Source organism: Alnus glutinosa, chromosome 9, assembly GCF_958979055.1.
Source record: "Alnus glutinosa chromosome 9, dhAlnGlut1.1, whole genome shotgun sequence".
In the NCBI taxonomy this organism is placed as follows: Eukaryota; Viridiplantae; Streptophyta; class Magnoliopsida; order Fagales; family Betulaceae; genus Alnus; species Alnus glutinosa.
In genome coordinates, this window is record NC_084894.1 from 5,625,210 (window position 1) to 5,649,527 (window position 24,318).

The following is a 24,318-nucleotide window of genomic DNA, read 5'->3' on the forward strand; positions in this document are numbered from 1 at the left end:
CTAACAATTAATTTGTCTGCAGCCAGTTTAATCAATCGAACTTTAGAGTTTCAATTTCAATCAAACCAACTTCGAACGAAACTGCAATCGAGGTTCTCAGGTTTTTGTATTGCACACTTCTAACAACCAAGCTTTGGTCGAACTTGCGATCGAGCTTTTCTAAAAGTTATTTAAAACTGCTACATCACTTCGATCAAACCAAATGCCATTGAAGTTGCGATCGAAGTTTTCAAATCTTCAATTTCAACTTTTCTTGAATCCCAATTTATACGGAATCAACCCAAAACTAAAACCTAAAATATGAGTGATATGAAATTCTCAATATTAACAACATAAAATTCAAACTTCCTATAGAAAAACGGCCCAAGTTTGAAGTGTCGCATGGAGTTGGCGACTTCTTTTCTTTGACAAACTATTCTCAAGTCTTCTTTTCGGGCAGCCATCATGATCAGGAAGCTTAAAAAGGCCAATCAACGGGATTTTTGTGATGAAGAAAACGACCACAGCAACCTTTTTCCATATCTTCTTCACTTGATTGTCCGGCTGAAAAGGCAGTGATTAACTTCCAATTTCCTTTCAGCCTTTCAGGACCGGATTATAAGGATCCTCTAAAATTTCAAAAAAAAAAAAAAATTAAATTCTCAAATTATGTAAATTTATGTCATTTTTTACATCGAACGGCTTAAAAAATATTACGTATTAAAGATTGACATTTTATCGAGGCAACCAAAAACAAAAAAATCATTCCAAAAAGTTTTTTCTTCACTTTTGAATAGACTTTTTTTTTTTTTCTTTACTAAATAAAAAGACAGTTTTCTACTCCAAACTTTCATACGACATAAAGTGTAATAACCTGATAAAAATATATTCAATTCTCATTATTAACATGCCACATTTTTAATATATAGCATTTTTCATGCCGTTCAATGCATGAAACGACCTAAATTCACATAATTTGAGAATTTACAATTTTAAAAAAAATTGTAGGAATCCCGATCCAAAAGGACCTCATTCTTTTGGGTCCAAAATTATAAATGCTCCAAGTGTTTTGGGACACGCCGCTGTCAATGCCACATTAAAGCAATGAATCCTACCCTAGTGCATCATAATGTTTCTAACAAGACTATAGCAAGATGATGAATTTGATGAGTGAGCTTTACTTTAACTCAATGTCTCGTCTTTTTAAACCTAAAATGTTTTTTTGTAGTACGGAAAATCAACTAATATATATATATTTTTTTTTAATATTTTTATATTATTTAAGAAATTGCGAGAGAGAAAGTGTGCGAGTGTAAGACGCATTCGGAGGTGGGATTGAGATTCAGTGCGATTATTTGCCCAAATTGTAAGCTTGTTCGGGCAGGTAAGCCCCACAAAGAGCATCTTACTATTACCCGCTCTGAGGTTTGAGAGAACGGTAGAAAATAATTTATGTAGATGAGAAGCGTACAACTCATGAAATATGTATTTTTTATCAAATGAAAACATTTTTAAGTTTACTAATATTTTAAGAAGAATAGCACCACTATGATGTATGATAAGGGAGGTACTCAATAATAAAGGCGTGATTGACACTATATCTAGATCTGCAACTGAATTTAGAGATTTCCACTAATAAAAGTGGGAGTACCAACTATGATGATTGAAGATTTAAAGAAAAGGAGAAGAGATCGATTTAATTTGTATGTAACAACACTCAGTACCGTTTTCTCTTAACTTCATTCAACCAACGGAACACTTTTTGGTCTACCATTCCAAGTGGCGTTCAAACTTCAAACGGTGCTTTAATGGGACAACCTTTTGGTCTACCATTTAAACAAGCTTAATTAAATTAGAAAAATAAAAATAAAAATTATCCTCAACATAATAATAATAATAATAATAATAAGTTAATAATAATATTAAGTTTCTCACAATGGATTATGCGACTCTATTGATAGACGTTTTGGAGCAAAACTCTAAAGGGACTCTCTTTCAATCTTTTTTTCTCTTAAATTGCTTCATGGGGCATTTTATACGGGTCCGGAATTCGGGTTTTAGGAGTTAGTACACAAAGTGACCTTGCTTGGAACGTTTTTGGTCATTTAAAAAAAAAATAATAAAAAAAAACAAAAAAAAAAAACTGAACAGGAGTTTACCAAGCATGTAACCTTTTTGCCCTGCTCCATGTGAAGTGTACTCAAAGATATGAAGAACGTCTAAAAAGCCAAAGTTCTCATTGTGTTTAGGCATGAAATTGGAACTCCATAGCCTTCATTATTGGAGATATAACATTTTTTTTAGAGAAAATTCTGCTTGTATCCGTAGTTATTAATTATCTCCCCACCAATATCCTGGCAGGATCATTCCAGCCAGCATGTCTAGTGCATTAGATGAGGCACATAATTGTAGCAACTCGAGTGCAATTTATATACGTTGGGTTGGGATGTAGGTTGTTAATTAACTTAGAGATGGAAAAACTTTAGAGTAATTAAATTAGTACCGACCGGGTAGAAGTACTAGAAGCTGTTTTCTGTATCAAACAGCTTGAAAAATGCTTCCCACTAAAAAAGAGGGGCATGTTATCGAGGCATATATATATATATATATATATATATATATATATATATATATATATTTCAAAAGGTTTTTTTTTTTTGTTTTTTTTATTTTTTTTTTTTTTTGACTTTTGAAGAGACATTTTTTCTTTAGTAATCTTAAGGACAGTTTATTGCTTAAAGTATGCTCAATTCTCATTAGCAACACGCAACCGCCGTTTGAAATAAAATAAAAAATAAAAAATAAAAAAAACCTTTAATTCACATAATTTGAAGATTAGAAAAAAATACACATATCTCATTCAAATTACCACTTATCAATTGTCAATAACCTCCCAAACTACTGATTGTGTCAATATTTCCCCCTCAACCTACCAAAACATGTCAATGTTCTCCCCTAAGACCAACAAAAAGACAAAAATAACCATAAATTTTTTTCAATAAGACAAAAATGTCCTTATAATTTAGAAAAAAAAAATAAAAACTAAAAATAACTTTTTAAAAAACAAATTAAAAAAAATTAAGGAAAAAACAAAAAAGAACGAATTTTTTTTAAAAAAAAAAAAAAACCGAAAAATTATATAAAAAAAAAAAACGAAAAAAAAAGGAAAGAAAAACATGTTTTTGTTTTATTTTTAATTTTTTTTGTATAACTTTTTGTTATTTACGATTATTTAAAATAATTTTTTTTAGTTTTTTTTTTTAATTTTAATAATTTTGTGAATGGTATTTTTGTTATTAAGGAAATATTGACATTTTTTGATAGTTTAGAATGAGAGATTGCCACAATTGATAGTTTGAAGATGACATTGACAATAGGATAATAGTTTAAGGGAGTTATATGTACTTTTCCTTTAAAATTTTGTATGAAATATTTATCCATCTATGCCCTCTTTTAAGTTTATTTAAAGAAAAAAATGCTGAATAGTTAGGTTACAAACTTTTATTAATCAATAAAATGACAGGACAGTCGGGCCAAAATTTCAAGTCGCGGTAGAGAAATGCCTATCCAAGGTATTTAACTATTTATCATTTGTAGGGTTCAACCTTCAAATATTGTGTCAATTTTAAGGATTATGATCATTTATAATTACTTTGTTCGAATTTAAAAAAATTCGGGCAGATGATTGTGAGAGATCACTTATGGGATTACCTGACTAAATAAAAATTTGATTATCCAACCACTTATCCGATTAGGTGGGTTTCATAAGTGGTCTCTCACAATCACCTACTCGAATTCTCTCAGATTCAGATAAATAATCATAGAGAATCTTAATCTCAATTTTAATGCCCAGAATGAATGAATTTTTAGGTAGACAATAGAAACAAATAGACAAAAACATTTTAGCCTGTTGCATTTAGTGTTTCAATTAACACTAGTTGTGTTTTATCATTTAGTTTTTTGTCGGATAAAATCTTAAGAATATCAAACATTAATATTTTTTATTAGCTTCTTAATAATATTCATTCAAAAAGAAAAGCCTGTTGGAGCGAGAAAGACGAAAAATTAAAATAGAGAATTTTGAGAGACGTACCTTAGAAAAGAACTCAAGATTGAGGGTTTGGGAATCAAACACAACCATATTCCAAAGAAGATTGAGGAAAAAATTTAGAGAGTCGGAGAGAATTTTTTCTCCTGCAAAGCAAAGAGAGAAAGGAGAAATGGAATTATGCAAAGTGCGGATGCATTTGGAATTGCGTATTCGTAGGTAAAAAGTGTGATTTTAAACTAAATCGTTAAAAAAAAAAAAAAATTGTAAATTACTTTTTTTAAAAATTGCAATTTAAAAACGCATAAAATTACCTTTTTAAATAGTAGGCAAAAGGATTTTTTTTTTTAAAAAAACGCAAAATTTTAAAGGATAACCTGTGATTTTAAAGGCCAAACTGCGATTTTGTCAAACGCTTAATTACATTTTTAAAAAGCATTTTTTCAAATCGAACATTTTAAAATCGTGATTTTTAAATCGTATTTTTTGAAATTGCAAACCCAAATAAATCCTAAAAGGAAAAAGTGAAAGGGTTTCTAAAATTCGTTTATACATATATTATGTCATTGAAATATTTAAAATAACATGACACTAAATACATCATTAAATATAGGGAAAAGCTATGATAAATCCCTGGTAAAAGTGCAATTTGAAATCACTTCCTCACTTTTAAAAAATCAATTTTGCTGTTTAAGTTTTTCGCGAATTTAAAATCTATCCTTCCATAAGTTTTCCATTTATTTTTGCAACTTCTGTTAATGCTACGTCAGTCTTTACGGTGACAACCACACCCCTCGGGGAGGGGGTGACTTGCGAGCCACCTCGAAATGGATCTAGGGGTGGCCACGCCCCACCCTCCAGCCCTGCCCCCTCCCCATAACCCCCACCTTCATTTTTTTAAAAAAAAAAATAATAATAATAATAAAATCTTAAGTTTTTAAAAAATAATATAATAAAGAAAATATTTTAAGATGGTATAGCAAAAAAGCTAACGTGATATTAACGAAAGTTGCGAAAATAGACAAAAAACTTACAGAGGGATCAATTTCAAATCTGTGAAAAATTGAAGCAGTAAAAATTGATTTTTAAAAAGTAAGTGAATGATTTCAAATCACGCTTTTACTCGAAATTTATCATAGATTTTTCCTTAAATATAACAAAATAAAATAGAATTCCAACAAAATTCTCTAATTACATTGAAAAAAAAAAAAAAAAAAAAGAGAAAAGAAAAAGCATTTCGCAAATTCTTTTGAAAAAGTTCTACCATGGCAAGCAGTCTGGAGCAGAAAGCAACTTCTTAACCGAAATTAGCGGAGCACCATCCTCAAGAAGCCGCCATCAGACACTGTAGTCTGAGCGGGACCCACAGTTTCAGCTGATTTAGGATTATATCAAATCTTTCTTTGGGATAAACAAAAAGCTGATGATAACTCCACTGTAGGAGGAGCATATCTCTGTCGCTGTCTAGGGGTCCCCACCTAGTCCGGGGTAGTACAGTCATTTTGTTATTTCTTTTTATCAAATAAAATAAATGTGTAATTGGATTAGAAACAAAAAGAAGATCGACGAAAGAGAAAGAAAAGCAAGCGATAGTGAGAGAGTCATGGAGGACTACTATATTCTTTTGGGTTCGTTCCCTCAGGAAATGGATAAAAACCTCCTAAAGTAGAAGCTGATCTCTATATGCCCACCCGTCTCTCTCTCAGCTTGCCACCTCCATTTTTCCAAACCAAATCTGGGTCTTTCACCATTTTCCATGAAACCTGTCCTTTTCCGTGCCTATTTCCTGGTAAGTCGAAGAAAATAATAATAGCTCTCAGTTCACTCCGAGTTATCTTTTCCATTCACTCTGTTTTTCTTTTTCTGAATCTGGGTCTTGGTTTTTATTTCGGATTTTGGTGATATGAATGGGTTAGCTTTAGCAGTCATGTGGGTTTTAAGAGGTACATTGGGATTTGCTCTGTTCTTGATTTCATTCTCTAAAAAGAGAGTAGTCATGGAAGGTGGCCAGAGGAGCCTGTGCCTTTTTGTTGCTTTGTGCCTGTTCACTGTGGCTTTTGGTGCCACAGACCCTAATGACCTCAAAATTCTGAATGATTTCAGAGAAGGGTTGGATAATCCAGAGCTTCTCAAATGGCCTGCCAATGGGGACGATGACCCTTGTGGCCCGCCTTCTTGGCCTAAAGTGTTCTGTTCTGGGGATAGAGTGTCACAAATTCAGGTTGAGGGTGTTGGTCTCAAGGGTCCTCTGCCTCGTAACTTTAACCAGCTGTCGAGGCTCTCCAATGTCGGCCTTCAAAGAAACAAGTTCAATGGGGCATTGCCGACATTTAGCGGGTTATCAGAGTTGGAATTTGCATACTTGGATTTCAATGAATTCGATTCCATCCCATCTGATTTCTTTGATGGACTTAGCAGTATTCGCGTCTTGGCTTTGGATTACAACCCGTTTAATGCGAGTACTGGATGGTCTCTTCCTGATGAGTTAGCAAAATCAGTTCAATTGACAAATCTTTCTTTGGTGAATTGTAATTTGGCTGGACCATTGCCAGAATTTCTAGGCACGTTTTCATCTCTCTCAGCATTGAAGCTTTCCTATAACCGATTATCCGGTGAGATTCCAGCGAGTTTTGGACAGTCTTTGATGCAGATTTTATGGCTTAATGATCAAGATGGTGGCGGGATGGCAGGTTCAATTGACGTAGTTGCGTCAATGACTTCGCTGACACAGCTTTGGCTACATGGAAACAAGTTCATAGGGCCTATTCCAGAAGGCATAGGAAATCTGACATCTTTGAAAGATCTCAACCTCAACGGAAACCAATTTGTTGGTCCGATTCCTGAGAGTTTAGCAAGTATGGAGCTTGAGATCTTGAACTTGAACAATAACCGGCTAATGGGTCCAATACCAAAGTTTAAAGCCGGTAACGTTTCTTATGCTTACAATTCCTTCTGTCAACCTGCTCCCGGGCTTCAATGTGCCCCAGAAGTTACTGCACTTTTGGATTTTGTTGGTGCTCTGAATTATCCCTTGAGCCTTGCTTCTGAATGGTCTGGTAATGAACCGTGTAAAGGGCCATGGCTGGGGTTGAGCTGCAATTCGGATTCCCAGGTTTCTATTATAAATTTGCCAAGACGTATGCTTAATGGTACTCTGAGTCCTTCAATTGCAAAGTTAGATTCCCTGATTGAAATTAGGCTTGCAGGAAACAATTTAAATGGTACAATCCCTGATAATTTTACAGACTTGAAATCCTTGAGATTGTTGGATTTGAGTGGAAACAATCTTGAACCACCACTACCGAAATTTCGTCAAAGTGTGAAGGTTTTAACTGAGGGAAATCCTCTGCTTGTTGCTAATCAGACTAGGGTGCCTCTAGTACCTGATAAAAACCCACCACCTATGATTCCACAACCTCCCTCAAACAACCCACCATCAAGTTCGAGACAACAACCTTCATCCTATAGACCACCTCCCCCAGTTAATCCTTCTAGTGTCCCAGTGCAATCCCAACCCAAAAGCTCCAAAAGAATGAAAATGGTAACGATTATGGGTGGAACTTCTGTTATTGCAGTTGTGGTTCTCAGCCTTTTTCTATATATATGCTGCTGTAAAAAGCGGAAACGCGCTGCTGATGCTCCTAGTTCCATTGTTGTTCATCCTAGAGATCCATCTGATCCAGAAAATATGGTTAAGATTGCGGTTTTGAATAACACAACAGGTAGCGTATCAACTCAAACTGGGACTAGTTCTACGAGTAACACCAGTGGTGGAACTGAAAATTCTCACGTGATTGAGGCTGGGAACGTGATCATATCTGTTCAAGTTCTCCGCAAGGCGACTAAGGATTTTGCACCGGAAAATGAACTTGGCCATGGTGGATTTGGAACTGTTTATAAGGGTGAATTAGAATCTGGGACAAAAATAGCAGTTAAGAGAATGGAGTGTGGGACAATTGGCAACAAAGGATTAGATGAATTTCAGGCTGAAATTGCTGTTCTTTCTAAGGTCAGGCACCGCCATTTGGTATCCCTGTTGGGGTACGCTACTGAAGGCTATGAAAGGCTTCTGGTGTATGAGTATATGCCTCAGGGTGCTTTAAGCAGGCATCTTTTCCATTGGAAGAGCCTGACACTGGAACCATTATCTTGGACTAGGAGGCTCTCAATTGCCTTGGATGTTGCTAGAGGGATGGAATATCTTCATAATCTGGCACGCCAAACCTTTATACACAGAGATCTCAAGTCTTCTAATATTCTTCTGGATGATGACTTTCGGGCAAAAGTGGCCGACTTTGGGTTGGTTAAACTTGCTCCGGATGGAGAGAAATCTGTTGCTACAAAGCTTGCTGGGACATTTGGATACCTTGCACCTGAATATGCTGGTAAATTTTCTTTTTCTTTTTGCTTTTTTTGAATCCCCTGTAAATTCTTAGTTCTAGCGTTGATAAGAAAGTAGTTCTGGGATATTTAGAATGCCAAAAACTGCATTTGCTATGATTTATTATTACTGTAAATATGATCTTTCCAACCTTATTGCGTTTTGCGTATATTTTTTTAGTCAGTATGTGTACACCTTATAATCTATCAATTCCCCCTTTTAAACAGAAAGATAAAGTAATTTTTGGTGTGAGTTGTATATTGTTTTTAAATTTGTTGATCCTGAGTAGTTGTCACTAAAACTTCGTTGAGTTGAATTTGTTGCAACTTAGTAAAGAGGTACTGTTACCAAAAGATATGGAAGCTGATGCTGAAAATTCACTACCTGCTGAGTACTTGGGCCGTCTTCAACTCAACAACTCTGAGTACTTTGAATGAGTATTAAAGTTGCAAGCCATAGAGGAACATGGTGCAAAATGTTACGTGAATTTAAAACTATGTGCATCTGATGAGCCCTAATAGAATGCTTTGAGTTCTGTTGCTAAAGTTTAGATGCAGGTTTTACTCTTGCATTTTGCACTAAATGCAAAGATCCTGTTTGCTGCCTCTTCTTGTTAGTTACGCCTATCTATGTTTTATTTAACCAAGAAAAACCTTTCTTTGTAATATGCTTCATTTCTGAAAAATCTCCAAGGTGATTGACAACCTGCAGATCATACTCGTTCCAAGCTTCTGTTTTCTGCCAAACTGTGTTGAAGTAGAGATGACAATTAAACTAAAGATTGCATGGAACACGATTTTACACAAATATGTAGTGTAGAAAAGTGATCTACCACCAGTGAGTATGATCTAGTCATAGAGTTGTGACTTTGTGATCCTTGGTGTATGTATAAACTAAACTGTTCAATTGTATTTGAATTCCAAAATCAATTTTCTTGATCACCTAATTGTGGGAATCTTTGGATGTCCTTAAGATGAACGTATTTTTTGGAATTTTCATGTCTTTTATATACAAACAATCCGATGCATTTAAGTCTCTTTTTCAATTCTCTGTGTTTCAGTGATGGGGAAAATCACCACTAAGGTTGATGTGTTCAGCTTTGGAGTGGTGTTGATGGAACTTTTGACCGGATTAATGGCGCTTGATGAGGGACGCTCAGAGGAAAGCCGGTACTTGGCGGAGTGGTTTTGGCGAATCAAGTCAAACAAACAGAAGCTTATGGCTGCCCTTGATCCAGCTCTTGATGCAAATGAAGAGACCTTTGAGAGCATCTCCCTCATTGCTGAACTTGCTGGACATTGTACTGCAAGGGAGCCAAACCATCGACCTGATATGGGCCATGCAGTGAATGTGCTTTCTCTACTGGTTGAGAAATGGAAACCAATTAACAACGAATCAGATTGTTTCTCTGGAATTGATTACAGTCTACCCCTTCCACAGATGTTGAAGGTTTGGCAGGAAACAGAATGTAATGTCAGTCATACTAGCCTTGATGACAGCAAGGGAAGTATTCCAGCAAGGCCTACTGGATTTGCACAGTCCTTCACTTCTGCTGATGGTCGATAAGTAAACCAAACTCCAGTGCAAGGTTTTGTTGAATTCTTCTTAAAAAGCTGGTTGTCTAGTTGCTCCCAATGGATCTATCTTGTCTTTCGAGGAGCATCTCCATTGATTGTTGCATACAATGAGGTCATTGTCAGAATTCTAGGGCGTGCCCATGCACTCTTTCTTGGTGTTTCAGGATTTGTTTCTTGAGCTTCTGAGAACTGGCGAAGTGATATACGTAGAAAGCAGTTGATTATATACTTCTTTGTTTGTCATTCCTTGAATTACGAAGTCTGTTTTTCATACTTAATTGATGTTTCTGTGTAAAGAATTGATGTCATTTTAAAATGTATCAATTTATACCATATCCTTATTATAACTCCTTGGTTTTTCCTTTAATGCTCAGTTTCTTTTCCCCCTTAGCCAGTTGTGGGAGGCTGGGAGACCATACAGCAACATGGTCACCAAATCATATTTTGCTGTTTCTTGAGCCAACCCATTACAGACAAGATTAACATGGACATGAGTGAATAGATGCGTGGTTTTAGCAATGTTTGTCATCAATTGTTTCAGTTTGGGATATGAATAGATAATTTGATTAATATAAGCATGCAGAGATATATTTATGGCTCTGAACAATGCAACAAGCTGGTAGAGAAACATCTAAACCAGAGTTTTGAGAGGGATAAATACAGAAAAGCCATGAATATTGTCACCAGTTGAGCAACTTACTTGAAAAACGGATTTTGAGAACTGTCTTTACCACTTCGCCTACTCTTCTGAAGTAATTGATCATTCCAAATTCTGTGATTATTTTATTGTCCTTCCTAAAGAGTTTAGTGATAGAATTGATGGATATGCTTCCCGCTATCAATATGTGGGAGCTGTTACTTGTATTTATAATGAGATTGTACAGTATAACTTTAGTTACACCAGTTACAAATTTAAATATGAATTACATGATCTTATCTTCTGCTAACACGTTGTTATCAGTATCTTGTATTTGAGTTGATGGCTTCTTATCTTTATCATCTTCCTTCTTGATTTGAGTTGATGGCTTCTTATCTTTATCTTTCCTTCTTTGAATTGTTCTGTTGGTTGATCTTATCAGAAGCTGTCTCAATACTTCCTATGATCCATTCACTGATAAGCTTTGACTGTTTTTAAAAGAGAAATGATATTTTTGCATTCTCTCAACATACCCGGTTGACGTGACATGATCAATCCACCCTTAAATTTGTTTATTTCATTTCTAATTAAGATTGATCTAAAGGTAAATTGACCATGTCATGTCAGCTGAGTACACTGGAAGAATGCAAAATAGCATTTCTCTTTTCAAAAACGTAGTTAGCATTTAAGAAAATTTGTGAAAGAGTACAAGCATAGGGCCAATTAAGAGTTTGTGTACTTTAAAATCTGGTGTGTTTAAAAATGCACTCCTTGCTTATTGTGTGAAAACGTGAACTTTTTCACGTTTCAAAACGCACTTTCAAATAAGGCATTTTCGGTGATTTTGTTTAAAAATACGTGTTGGTGTGCGAAAGAACAAGGTCAAAAGCACTCATTGTCTTTAATATCCCCACCATTTTTCTTTTCAATTTCCTATTTATTGTGCAAACCCTTTTTGGTTGTTTAATTTAGAAAGAAGAGATGGCAGGGGCACGAAGTTCTTTTAAAAACCCTAGTGCTAAAAGAAAAGCATCCACCACAATCAAAGATTGAATATTCTAATTACAGTTATTATATAAATTCGCATCATAATTAAGGTATAAAATGAGTAATACTAGAAGTATTTCTTGTGTCTCTCTAATAATGATGTGACTTTTAAAATTATCATTGAACTTGCGAGTGATTATTATTAAATTTTAATTAAATAGTAATTTTAAAAGCCACCTTATTATTAGAGAGAGACTTATAGAATTACTCGTATAAGATCATAGCGCACAAGTATTGTTAATAATATTTCAAGTGAATCAGTATCAACCATCCAAAAACCAGATTTAAACAATAAAATATCTTAAGATATTACAAGCCTTATTCTATACAATATAAACTTCAAATAAAATAACCATTACAATTTCTCCAAAAATGTTATATACAAAATTTCTATGTCACAATTATTCCACAAAGTTGATGTGGTATTTCCAACAAACACTTGTAAATTTTCTTCTTTTAACAAAGACTAATCCAAAAGTTAGGTAAAACTATCACGTTATTTTTGTAGGATAGTTGTAAAATAAAAATGAAATTTTTTTACAAACTAATTTGTAAAACATTTATGTAAAAATAAATAAATAAGAAATTTAGAAAAATGCCATTTTGTATCTTCCTCTTTCTCTCATCTTCTTTTTTTTTTTCTTTTTTTTTTAAATCAACATTTGTTACTTTTCACTTGTAAAATAATAATAATAATAATAAATAAATAAATAAATAAAGGATAAGAGAAAAACTGGAGCATACAAAATAGCAGGTCTATACTTTGATTCGTGTTAGTGTGTTACTACCGTGCATGAGGCAAATGGTGGCATGGTGCTTCTTCTGTCTCTAGACGGTATTTTGAACAATGAACATTCCTGCGTGCACAGCCGCTCCAAGTCCGACCCAACTCTCTCAACCTCCCAAAGGACCCAAACCGCCACCACTCCCAAACCCAACCCAACCTTTCTTCCCTAACTCAAAGCGTTCTGTCTCCCTCAGACAGAGCAACAAACACGTAGACCCTGTTGTCTTGTGGACCTCTTCCATAGCGCGGTCCTGCCGGAATGGCCGAATAGCCGAGGGCGTGGCAAAGTTTGCACGCATGAGACTTGCCGACGTCGAACCCAACCATATCACATTCGTTGCGCTTCTTTCGGGTTGTGCTGATTTTCCACTCGAGAGTGTGATTTTTGGGGCTTCGGTTCATGGGTATGTTCGTAAATTGGGCTTGGATAAGAACGATGTGATGGTTGGTACAGCACTCGTTAATATGTACGCAAAATGCGGCCGTGTGCATCTTGCGAGAATGGTTTTCGATGGGATGGGTGAGAAGAATTCGGTGTCCTGGAATACGATGGTTGATGGGTATATGAGGAATGGGGAAGTTGAGGTTGCCATCGAGCTGTTTGATCAAATGCCTAAGAGGGATGCGATTTCCTGGACCGCTTTGATGGGTGGGTTTGTCAAGAAAGGTCACGTTGAGCAAGCGTTGGTATGGTTCCGAGAAATGCAGCTCTCCGGTGTGGAACCAGATTATGTCTCCATTATTGCAGTCCTTTCGGCGTGTGCCAATTTAGGAACACTTGCTTTGGGGTTGTGGATAAATCGATTTGTTATGAAGCAAGACTATGGAGATAATATTAGAATAAGTAACTCGTTGATAGACATGTATTCCCGATGTGGGTGTATCCAATTTGCTCGTCAAGTCTTCGAGAATATGCAGAGGCGATCGTTGGTATCGTGGAATTCAATCATTGTGGGCTTTGCTGTTAATGGCCATGCAGAAGAAGCTCTGGAGTTTTTCAATTTGATGCAGAAGGAAGGGTTCAAGCCAGATGGAGTCAGCTTCACGGGAGCTCTCACAGCATGTAGCCATGCTGGATTAGTTGATGAGGGGCTCCAATTCTTTGATGACATGAAGAGTGTTCATAGACTTGCCCCTAGAATTGAGCACTTTGGTTGCATAGTGGATCTTTATGGCCGTGCAGGGAGGTTGGACGACGCGTTTAATGTGATAGAAAGCATGCCGATGAAGCCGAATGAAGTTGTCTTGGGGTCGTTGCTGGCTGCCTGTAAGACTTGTGGAAATGTCAGTTTTGCTGAAAGATTAATGAATTATCTTTCTGAATTGGACCCTGATGGCGATTCCAATTATGTTCTCCTTGCTAATATATATGCAGCCGTTGGTAGGTGGGATGGTGCAGGCAAGATTAGAAGGACAATGAAAGCCCGTGGCATACAAAAGAAACCGGGATTTAGTTCAATTGAGGTTGATTGTAGCATTCACGAATTTGTGGCTGGTGACAAGTCCCATGCTGAAAAAGATCGTGTTTATACAATGTTAGAGCTTCTATTCCTTGACCTGAAACAAAGTGGTTATGTTCCTGAAACTGTAGAAAAAGAAACTTACGAAGATGATTGAAACGTCTTATTGAGGTCTATCGAAAAGAAACCTGTTCTTGGTAGATAGAAGAATGTAATATGTCTTGAAACTAATGAATTATGAAGCTAAAGAAATCAATTTTTTCGTTCTGTTTTAGATGAATTGCATGTGAAACTTCGATAGCTTTTGTAATTTAAGACCATAACGATAACGATTGTAACTAATCGAAAATACAATATTCCCAAGTACATTAACCAACTTTGGTTTATGCAACCGTAAATGATCTTTTGGCATTGAAAATAGCTCCTTACAGAGCTTGCTTAGACACAATAGTTTTATGACGTTAATAATTGCCATTATCTCATATCAATCATTAAAATGCAAATGAAAAGGTTGGAGTCACAACATTCAATCCTTAAAAAGCATCAGCATCCAACATAACATCTTTATAAGTAAATAAATGTGTCACCTTAAAATTTAAAATGTATTCGTTACAAGTATCCCTGTATCTATTTTGTTGGCTTTGCATCAGTTGACCGTAGCTAAACTCTCCTGACACTTCCTTTGCCCAACTTTCGATATTTTTGTTCTAAATTCAGTACAGCTATTCTAGTATCCACGGAATGTCAACCTTTTTTATTTTCTGGGCAACACAACAACTTGTAGCATGTTATCACCTTCTCAGTGATCAATTTCGCAAAGCATAGATAGCAAGACCATCAAGAGACAGTTGGACAGCGGAAAAGAAGAGCAGAAAAGTTGTCTTTATGGTGTACTACTGCATGACATTTCCAACACTGCCACAAGGAAAGGCTTCTGTTCCTTGGCTAAATTCTTTAGCTCCAGAATTATCTTGATTTCCCTGGTTACTTCTGGATTTCATAGTAACTGCTTGCACATATGGTATTCTCCTTTTCCTTTGAGACAGTTTTCTATCGAGTTCCTGCTTGTCCAAACTTGATCATTAATTTCGCATGGTATATTCAAACAACCCATCATGCCACCAAGAAGCAACAATCTCAAGTCCATATTATGGCAAAGTAATGGTGCGTTTGGGAATTAAATTTTTTGAACTTAGAATAGAATTCTAATTCATTGCGCGAATTTCAAAGTTTGACTTTGTGAGATAAAATTTGAAAAAATTTGAAAGAATTAAATAAAATATAATTTATTTTTGAAAAAAGTAGAGATAAATAGAGAAGAATTCTGATTCAACTCTGTTGACAAAAACAATCTCAAGTCCACAAAAATAATTCACACAGATGCTACACCCAGTCTCTTCTCAAAATCATTTTCTGTAGATGCTAGACTCGGTCTCTTGCCAAAAACCTTCTCTGCCACCCTCTCAGCTACATCCACCTTCCCATGAATCTTACAAGCCCCCAGCAAGGCCCCAAACAAAGCTTCGTCAGGCTCCACCTCCATTCCCAAAATCAACTTCTCTGCTTCCTCCACCTGCCCCGCCCTTCCCAACATATCCACCATAGAAGTATAATGCTCCAGCCCTGGTCTCACGCCAAACGTCCCTTCCATCATCTCAAAATATTGCTTACCCTTGTCCATCAACCCCCCATGACTACATGCTGTCAGAACCACAGTAAAAGTGGCAGGATCTGGCGTCTCTCCCGCCCCCACCATTCTATCAAACAACTGAAACACCTCACCAAAATCTCCATGCATTCCATACCCCGCCATCATTGCTGTCCACGAAATCTCATTCCTAACCAGCATTCCATCAAACACTTTACGTGCATTAACCAAATCGCCACACTTCGCATACATTGACACCAAAGCATTTGAATTCGCCAAATCTAAGGCAAACCCATTAATCAAAACCGCTCCATGAAGTTGCCGACCCAATCGTAGAGCCGATAACCCGGCACAAGATTTTAGAACAACGGGCAAGGTGTGGCGGTCAATGGGTTTGCCGGCAACGAGCATTTGGCGGAAGATGGAAAGGGAGTCAGAGAACAAATTGAGAGACACATAGGCTCTGATAAGGACATTGAAGAGGAAGGTTGGTCGACGAGTGGCGAAGGAGAAGAGCACGTTGGCTTTGTGCAGTTGGGCACACGAGGCATAGGATGAGATGAGCTTGGTTCGGATGAAGTCATAGGGGGAAATGCCGAGTCTTATGGTTCGGGCGTGAACCCGTTTGAGTTTTTGGAGGTTCTTGGTGGAGGAGCAGGCGTCAAGGAGAGAGGCGTACAAGGGTATGATGTCACGGGTGGTGGCCATTTTGCAAACTGTCCCGTCCTCAGCCCAAAACAGTCTTGATGCCGATCCTATTTATCTTCCTTTATATATATATATATATATATATATATATATATATATATATATATATATATATATATTTCTCTTTTTCTGTTTTTTTTTTTCTTTTTCAAAAACAAAGCTACTCCTAATTTACAGAAAAACCGGAATAAGGATTGCCTTACTCCCCTAGCCAAACAGCCCCAAGTGTAACCCCAAACCAAATGTATGAATATCCTATTCCTATTGCGAAACACCCTTTAATTTGGATAAGAACAAAATTGTCCACCAACCTAGATAAGAAATTTGTGTAGCCAAACAGCACTTGTCTTCTTCCTCCTTCAACAGACTGCCTTCCTCCTTGCGCCGCCACACACGGCCTTCCAACACTCTAGTCACCTAGTGCCACCAAGCACGACTTGTGCCTTGCACGGCCAACACTTTGCACAACTACTGCAAACAGCCTACCTTTCCGTATAGCCACCACTACACCACCCTCAGGCGGCCATCATCAATCTACTAAGCCCAACGTCATTACCGCACACTACCACGCAACCGCTCCCACCATTGAAGACGAAAACCCCTATGGGCAGCCCTTGGGGTTGCCAAAACACCCCCCAAATGGCCCCTATATAGGGTTGTCGTAGCCACATTCTTTTCTTTTTTCTTTCACTTTCGTTGTTTTTTTAGAAAGAAAAAAATAAAAATTTGAGTATTTTAGACTTTTCATCCCCTAAAATCGCATATGCGATGCACGTGAGTCATCTTTTGTCAAAGAACACAAATTTTGTTAATGGAATGTTTACATTGACCATTTCAGAAATTTGGTGTGAGTACATTGCCAATTTTTAAACACTTGAAGCAAAATCAAAAAAAATTGTACAACTTCGGGGATAGAATGTATTTTTCCCTAAATCATTCCAATGAAATGTGCACTAGCATCATTTACCTGGAGACAAAGCAAAGTCATCCAAATGACATTCAAAATAAGCAGGCAGAACAATAGTCACTGAAAAATACATGGTACGTAGAATCTAAGACAAAAATCAAAGGAGACAAACTTTGACTTGTTTGCAAAGGGCGTCCCATGAGTTCGGCACATCCATCATAGAAACAGAACTTTTATGCACAAAGAGAGAGTTTCTAACATGAGTTAGTTTGGGGAAGTAATAGAGAGCTCAATGCATGAGTTTTTGAGAACTTTCTCTAATATTTGGTGAAAAGTTTAAAATGAAGAGTTTGATACAGATGCTATAAACCATTGTAGACTTTGTGCTCATACTTTGGTTTTACTCTTGCCATTCTTGCCTTAATTATTCACAAAATCAATGCCATAAGTTTTCGTTCACCAAAACAACCAAACATATGTCCATTACCATTTCTCGGGAAACAAACACAGCAAACATGTAAAATTCTCAAAAAAACCCTTATATACCAAATACTCATGAAAGCCGACAATTTTACCAGCAACCAAACAGGCAAAGAGGTAATCACTGTTTCTCAGAAAACAAACCCAAGAAACTCGTAAAATTCTCGTAAACACTTATACCATATACTCATGCAGGACGACGCCGTTTACTAACAACCAAACAGGTAACTTGTACAAATAAAAAATACAAAGCCAAACAGATAATCATAGTTTGCCTGAAAACAAACATGATAAACTCGTAAAATTCTCAGAAAGAATCATAGAAAGTTGAGGCCTTTCTTGTTGTCTTCGTTTTTGTACGAACTCTTTGGTGGCCTCTCTTGACCACGACATTCTTTCATGGCTGGTACGTACTATTTTTGTAAGTAATCCTTTTGAAAAAGGAAAAAACTTCTTATCGCCTGCCGCAAAGACTTAATGAGAAAGTTAGGGTGAAAAATAGTGATAAGATACTATATAGAGAATAATAATAATCCATGTCATATATGGAGTGGAAGTGTACGTTCTCTTCCAAATTAATGTTGGTTTCCAACTACATTGGATACTTAAAATACAAGGCCTATAATTTTATAATTTTTTTGGAAATTATCAAATTGGCTAGGTTAAATCAAACCATGTTTGTGACATTACTTACCTATTATCCTACTCAATATACTTATGTGATTTTCCACATTGATAATAAAATTAAAAAAGCAACTTAAGAATATATTTTAATTTTAAATTACAAAATATTTACTGAATTTTGAAATGATGTAATAGTGCACAAGACAAGTGATTTGTGATTAGTTAGAAAGAATCATATAATAATGACAAAAACATGTACCCATGTCTCCTTACGATGAGCTTTTATTAAAATTTCGATGATAATAAGCTCCTACTCATAGCTAATAGCATATTCCTAATGATAAGCTCTTGCTCATAGCACCATAAAAATTTTGTACTAGCTAATAATCATATTCAATGTGCATTTGGTATTTTATTTTTACTAAAATCTTGATATAATGAGCATTATTCTTCCTGAGATCTCATTGGTGATGAGCTCTATCCTAAACCATTGTGTACTTTGTGATCATACTATGGTATTCCTCTTGCGATTCTTGCCTGAATTATTCACAAAATCATGCATTGTTTCTATGTGACATGTATTTTTTAGTGACTATTGTTCTCCGTGCTTATTTTGAATGTCATTTGGTTGACTTTGCTTTGTCTCTAGGTAAAAATGCTAGTACACGTATCATTGAAATGATTTAGGGAAAAATATATTTTACCCCCGAAGTTCTACCATTTTTTTTGGCTTCCAATGTTTAAAAATTAGCAGTGTATCACACCAAATTTTTGAAATGGTCAATGTAAACATTCCATTAACAAAATTTGTCTTCTTTGACAGGACCTCATCATTCTAACAGCTTATATGACATTTTGCATGTCTTGAAAATGGCATTCATCATAGATGTTTTGCGTGCATTTTATTTTCTTGATCCTTTATAAAGCTGGCATATATGCATGTCATATGAGACAATATCTCATTTGACATGCTTTTTTAAAACTCTTATATATATATATATACACACACACATATAAATAAGTGAAATTAGTAATGAGATATGAGCAAGAGCTTATTACCAATGCGATCTTAATAAGAGCTCATCACCAATGAGATATCAGGAACACTACAAAAAAATTACTAATTATGGAAGGTTTTTAAAAAACCTTCTATAAAGAAATAAATATGGACAGTTTACAAAAACTGTCCAGAAAATTATTTTTAAAAAAGATATCGATCGCGATCTGATATTTCCTCACCGCTCTCTCTCTCTAACCCAGCCAACCCCTTCCTCACCTACCTCAGCAAGCTCTCAGGTTCTGACACTCTCTCTCACTCAGTCCGGCTCTCTCTCTCTCTCTCTCTCTCTGTGTCAACCCCACCCCCGATGTCTCTCAAACCTGGAGACCCACCCCCGACGCCCAGTAAAGGTAATTTTTTTTTTCTTTTTTGTCATGTAAAAGAAGTTTCCTTTGGAATAAAATGTTGGAAAAACCATTCATCCTTTAATTTGAATTCATGGGCGAAGGCGAGAAAACAAAAGGAAAATTTCTAGGGCTAGGGCTTACGTTGTTGGCTGCTCCTCGGTTTAATTAAGATTTAAAAGTAGTAGGTGGTATAAGGAAAAAAAAATTACAAAAAAAAAAAAAAAAAAAAAAAAAAAAAAAAAAAAAGCTGTCTTTATCAAAAATCTGCTTCTTTTATTGATTGCCCTTTTAAATCCCATACCTACGCCAGTGTGTTTTCGTTCTAAATATGATGGTCTTGTAGTAAGAACCTTAGATTTCAGCAAGAAATCTATGGGAATTTGCGGATATGGAAACTGGTGGAAAAAAAAAAAAAAAAAAAAAAAAAAGAAGCCCATTTTTAACCCCAAAACGTGCTTTTGTGTTTATATTTTGTTTTCTGCTTGAATATTCTTTTTAGTTTTGGAATCAAAAACCTAAAGACGTGTTGATCTATTAACAATATTCTCCAATATTTAGATGATAAATTACAAGTATTATGGAAATTCTTTAACTTCTTGAGACCCATATATACAACTTTGATATTTTTTTGTATATATATATTTTTTTGATGATAGAGACACAGCTAACATTCCTATCGATTTTATGTAAGGACAAAGTCTTGTTAATTTATTTGTTTATCTTGGAGATATTTCTATTTTTATACGTGTTTTAGGCTTTGGCTATGTCAATGGATCATTGTTTCATTCCTATCCATTATGGGAATAAATAAAGGCCTTGCATAGTCCTTTTATATAATCATATTTATATCTTACACAAGAAGGTTTTGATAATATGAGAGAATTTTCAACACTGTTGTTGTTTACCCATCTAATCTGCATCTTCTACTCTGTTCCAATTTGCGTATACTTAGCGTGTGGCTTTTGCTTTCTAGAAAGTATATGAAAAGAAAAAAAAAAATGTGATGTAGTTTTGGATGGTAGACAAAAAAGTTGAGTAGAAATCAGCTCTCCCTTGCTATTCTTGTTAGCCTTGATCATCATCATCTATAGATGAACACCCATAATGTTTCTTTGAATATTGCATGGGAGTTAACATAAATGAAGATTGAAGGTTGTAAAGGAAACTCAAGAAGAAGAGATAAAATAGCAATTAAGAAGAAAAAAAATTCTTAATCACTTTAAAGAAAACATAAAATAACTTTGAAATTAAAGGGAACAAGCGATGGCTGCTGAGATGGAATGTTTGAAAACTTTGTACGAAGCGCAAAACGTCCAACTTCAAGAGCAAAACAACAAGTATGAAGCGGAACAAGAAGAGCTAGCAACCGTCAAACGTATGGTAGCCATGATTATGACGGGGAAACAACCATCAATGGTAAACAACCAAGAATGTGATGTTTTGGTTTAGTCTTAATTTTTCATTAATCAGTCATTAAGTGGCAAAGAAGCATAAAAATTTCATTGTTGTACTCTTTGAAGAGATTTGAAGACAAACCTTAGACTCTGTAATGTACTAATGCAAGGGAAGCCGATGATGATGATGAGATAGGACAAGGTGGCGCATAAAAGGGATGGTGTTTGTTGGCTATGAGTATGTTTTCTCACAATCCCATTTATGCTCATTATGTTCCATTGTTTTAGGACCCATGAATAATATAAAAAACCCATATATAAATTAATGTTTTAGGTTAAGGTGGTGAGCCAAACCCAAGTGACTTTTTATCTACATTAGCAAATGATTGAGAATTACTCAATAGTTTTTGTTTAATTCTATGCTCATTATGTTTCATTGTTTTAGGTTTTGATGGGTAGCTTCTTGGATGCAAAATAAATTTCAATTTGTATACAAAATCTTTTGGTTTACTAGAGAGACGTTGTTTTTATTGAATGCGACTATTTTGACATGTATTTGGATCAATTGTGAAATGTATTTGGATTTTAATTATGTATTTGGATTTGAATTATATAATAGGTAAGTCAGTAGACTGTTGTTGTGAAGAAGTGCGCATTTTGAACCTTGATTTGGATTGTGCAAGTTAATATAAAAAAATTTGTATTAAGGATTTTCTTGTGAAAATGAGATTAATATTAAAAAAAAAAATTATTTATTCTTGATGGTTTTGCCCAAACCGTGCAGACATTATTCTAAACAGTTTGGCCGAATTCTGAACGGTTTGACCCAAACCGTCAAGAATAAACTGTCTGGACTTTATTCCAGACGTTTTTTTACCATTTTTGGATGATTTCAAACAATTTAAACCGGCCAGAAATCGTGAATCTTTTGTAGAAGAACAATGCTCATCGCATCAAGATTTGAGTAAAAATAAAATATCCAAATGCTCATTAGATATGATGTTTAATTAACTGGTATAGAAATTGTGTGATGTTATGAACAAGAGCTTATCATTAGGAAGATGCTACTAGCTATGAGCAAGAACTTATCACTACTGAGATATCAATAAGAGCTCATCATTAAAGGACATGGGTACTTGTACAACAAAAATATGGCAAAATGAAAATTGAAAGGCCTCAGCCAAAAGAGGAAATTCAAACAAATATGACTGATACACTAGCCCTTATGGCTTCTTGTATGAATTTAGCCAAGGAGACACCAGGGATGTTAAAGCCAAAACAGAACAATTCCAAACTATTCAATTATTTTATAAATGGATACTTTGCTTCTTAAAAGCTAAATAGTACAACATTTTTTTTTCTCCATTAGCCACATTTTACCAGCATCCAAATAGGTAAAATTGATGTTCGTCACCATTTTTCGGAAAACAAACGAGAAATGCGATATAATTGATTTTTTTAAATGAATAAATTTCATTACTAAATAAACAAGAACAATACAATTAACCACAGCAGTCATATCCTATAGATTTAATTGATGATTTAAACTGAAAGTACATTCACTCGCCACATGCATAATCTCATAGGCATAGTGTACGTATGCAATGACTTAGGAAAAAGTGCTAGCAACACCAGTATTATCACTCTAAAAGACTAGTCAATTTGAAGTCAATTTAAAGCTTTTCTAAAATTCTTTATAAAGCTCAATTTCACCTAATAACTACGCAATGTGGGACTTAGTACTCATAACTATCTTTATAAACCATCCATTTTACGTGGGTTACGCATCTTCCCAATATGGAATCAGGGTGTTACAAACTCTTCCTCTTAAACTCATGACGTCTTCGTCAGGGTTACGTCATGTAGCACTCCAATATCATATGGCTAGACATTACTAGGTGGCTCTAATACCATTTGTGACGACATACGAAAAAGCGCTAGACATATTTACGCTATCACCCTAAAAGAACTAGTCAACTTGAAACTTTCCTATAATTTTTTATAAATTTTAATTTCACCTAATAATTAGACAATGTAATCTTAACACTCATAATTATTTTTATAAATCATGTACCAATTCTACGTGAGCTAATCATCTTTCATATACGCAATGTTCCACGTAAGCATTCCGTATAACATTAAAGGATGACAACTGGATCCCATCACGTACTCTGGCTTTCACTTTCTACTCTCTCCCTCCTTGGAGTTGCAGTCACACCATGACTTCCTCAGCAAGAAACTCGTCGGACCTGTAGAGCCGACTGGGCTCCACGGACCGAGCAGTCTTGTTGAACGCGTTCAAGGAAGTCAAGAGCGCTGAACACCGCCTCCACTTAAGCTCAGCGTTGTCCCCGCCTTGGTCGACGCTCTACACCACGCCCGTGCCGAAGCCGAAGCCGAAGCCGACCTCTTAGCCTAGTGCGCGAAGGCTCTCCTTCCAAGCCGTCACCGAAGCTCGCCTCTTGCTGAAGCTCATCGCCCTCCTCTCCCTCCTCTCCTATCTAGATGAGAGGGTATGACAAGTATTATAGGATTATTTTCTAGAATTTTACGTGTTTATTGTGTTTTTATTTCAGAGAAAATGGAAATTTTACGGTTTTTTGTGTTACTTGAAAAGATATAATAATCCATCGTAGCATGGAAAGGAAAATGGCAAGCAGTTGCGTGCAGGAAAATGGTACAGATAGTTCTCAAATTTTTTGTTTTATATTTTTGTTAAAAAAAAAAAATTATCTTTTGCTTTTTTAACTAAAAACATAAAACACTCGTAAATATACAAACAAAAATAACAAAACACACAAAACAACCCTCCCCATTTTTGGCCCAGCTTGACCAAATCTAATTCGCTTTCAAGCACAGTTTTATTCTCCAATATTCTTCCTTCTCAGCAGAGACCAGTTATTTTTCTTATTTTCCATATTTTTTTATAAATCTAATGGTTGAGTTGAATAATGTAGGTCTAACAGTTGATTTGAATAATGTAAATCTTACATATTCATTGATTTTTTTTTTTTAAAAAAAAATTACATATATATTTAATGGTTGATTGAAAAATAAAAAAAAAAAGAAAAAAAAAAAAAAAAAAAAAGAGAGAAAAAGGATGGAGATCGAGGAGAATTAAATAACCATTGTTACTAATATCTTTTCAGTTTTCAACGTTTGAGATGAACCGCATTAATGTCCTATCTTAATATTCACCGTTTACCGTAGCACTAGCGTCAGCACCGTCCCATC

The 24,318-nt window shown here is 35.5% G+C and overlaps 3 protein-coding genes and 1 long non-coding RNA gene across 4 annotated transcripts; 2 read left to right on the forward strand and 2 right to left on the reverse strand.

The window, feature by feature from the left end:
* Positions 1-5,596: 5,596 nt before the first annotated feature.
* Positions 5,597-10,352, forward strand: LOC133877587 (receptor protein kinase TMK1-like). Its single transcript, XM_062315957.1, has 2 exons — positions 5,597-8,412; positions 9,469-10,352. Exons 1-2 carry the CDS (start codon positions 5,931-5,933, stop codon positions 9,972-9,974), a joined length of 2,988 nt encoding a protein of 995 aa, XP_062171941.1. The 5' UTR covers positions 5,597-5,930; the 3' UTR covers positions 9,975-10,352.
* Positions 9,276-10,811, reverse strand: LOC133877588 (uncharacterized). The gene is made up of 2 exons (XR_009901768.1): positions 10,686-10,811; positions 9,276-10,174 (listed from the first exon to the last, which is right to left on the reverse strand). It is a non-coding gene; the product is annotated as an uncharacterized LOC133877588 (long non-coding RNA).
* Positions 10,812-12,446: 1,635 nt separating this feature from the next.
* On the forward strand, positions 12,447-14,190 carry LOC133877791 (pentatricopeptide repeat-containing protein At1g05750, chloroplastic). Its single transcript, XM_062316204.1, has one exon. It carries the CDS (start codon positions 12,517-12,519, stop codon positions 14,071-14,073), a length of 1,557 nt encoding a protein of 518 aa, XP_062172188.1. The 5' UTR covers positions 12,447-12,516; the 3' UTR covers positions 14,074-14,190.
* A 996-nt stretch (positions 14,191-15,186) lies between these two features.
* On the reverse strand, positions 15,187-16,310 carry LOC133877956 (putative pentatricopeptide repeat-containing protein At3g11460, mitochondrial). Its single transcript, XM_062316421.1, has one exon. The coding sequence runs from the start codon at positions 16,270-16,272 to the stop codon at positions 15,289-15,291; it is 984 nt and encodes a 327-aa protein (XP_062172405.1). The 5' UTR covers positions 16,273-16,310; the 3' UTR covers positions 15,187-15,288.
* Between the last annotated feature and the right edge of the window lie 8,008 nt (positions 16,311-24,318).

Excerpts from the sequence above, each read along its gene's own strand:
- LOC133877587 (XM_062315957.1), top strand. The coding sequence starts at position 5,931 with ATGAATGGGTTAGCTTTAGCAGTCATGTGGGTTTTAAGAGGTACATTG. Across the intron at positions 8,413-9,468 it reads CCTTGCACCTGAATATGCTG|TGATGGGGAAAATCACCACT; the intron begins GTAAATTTTCTT and ends TCTGTGTTTCAG.
- LOC133877791 (XM_062316204.1), top strand. The coding sequence starts at position 12,517 with ATGAACATTCCTGCGTGCACAGCCGCTCCAAGTCCGACCCAACTCTCT.
- LOC133877956 (XM_062316421.1), bottom strand. The coding sequence starts at position 16,272 with ATGGCCACCACCCGTGACATCATACCCTTGTACGCCTCTCTCCTTGAC.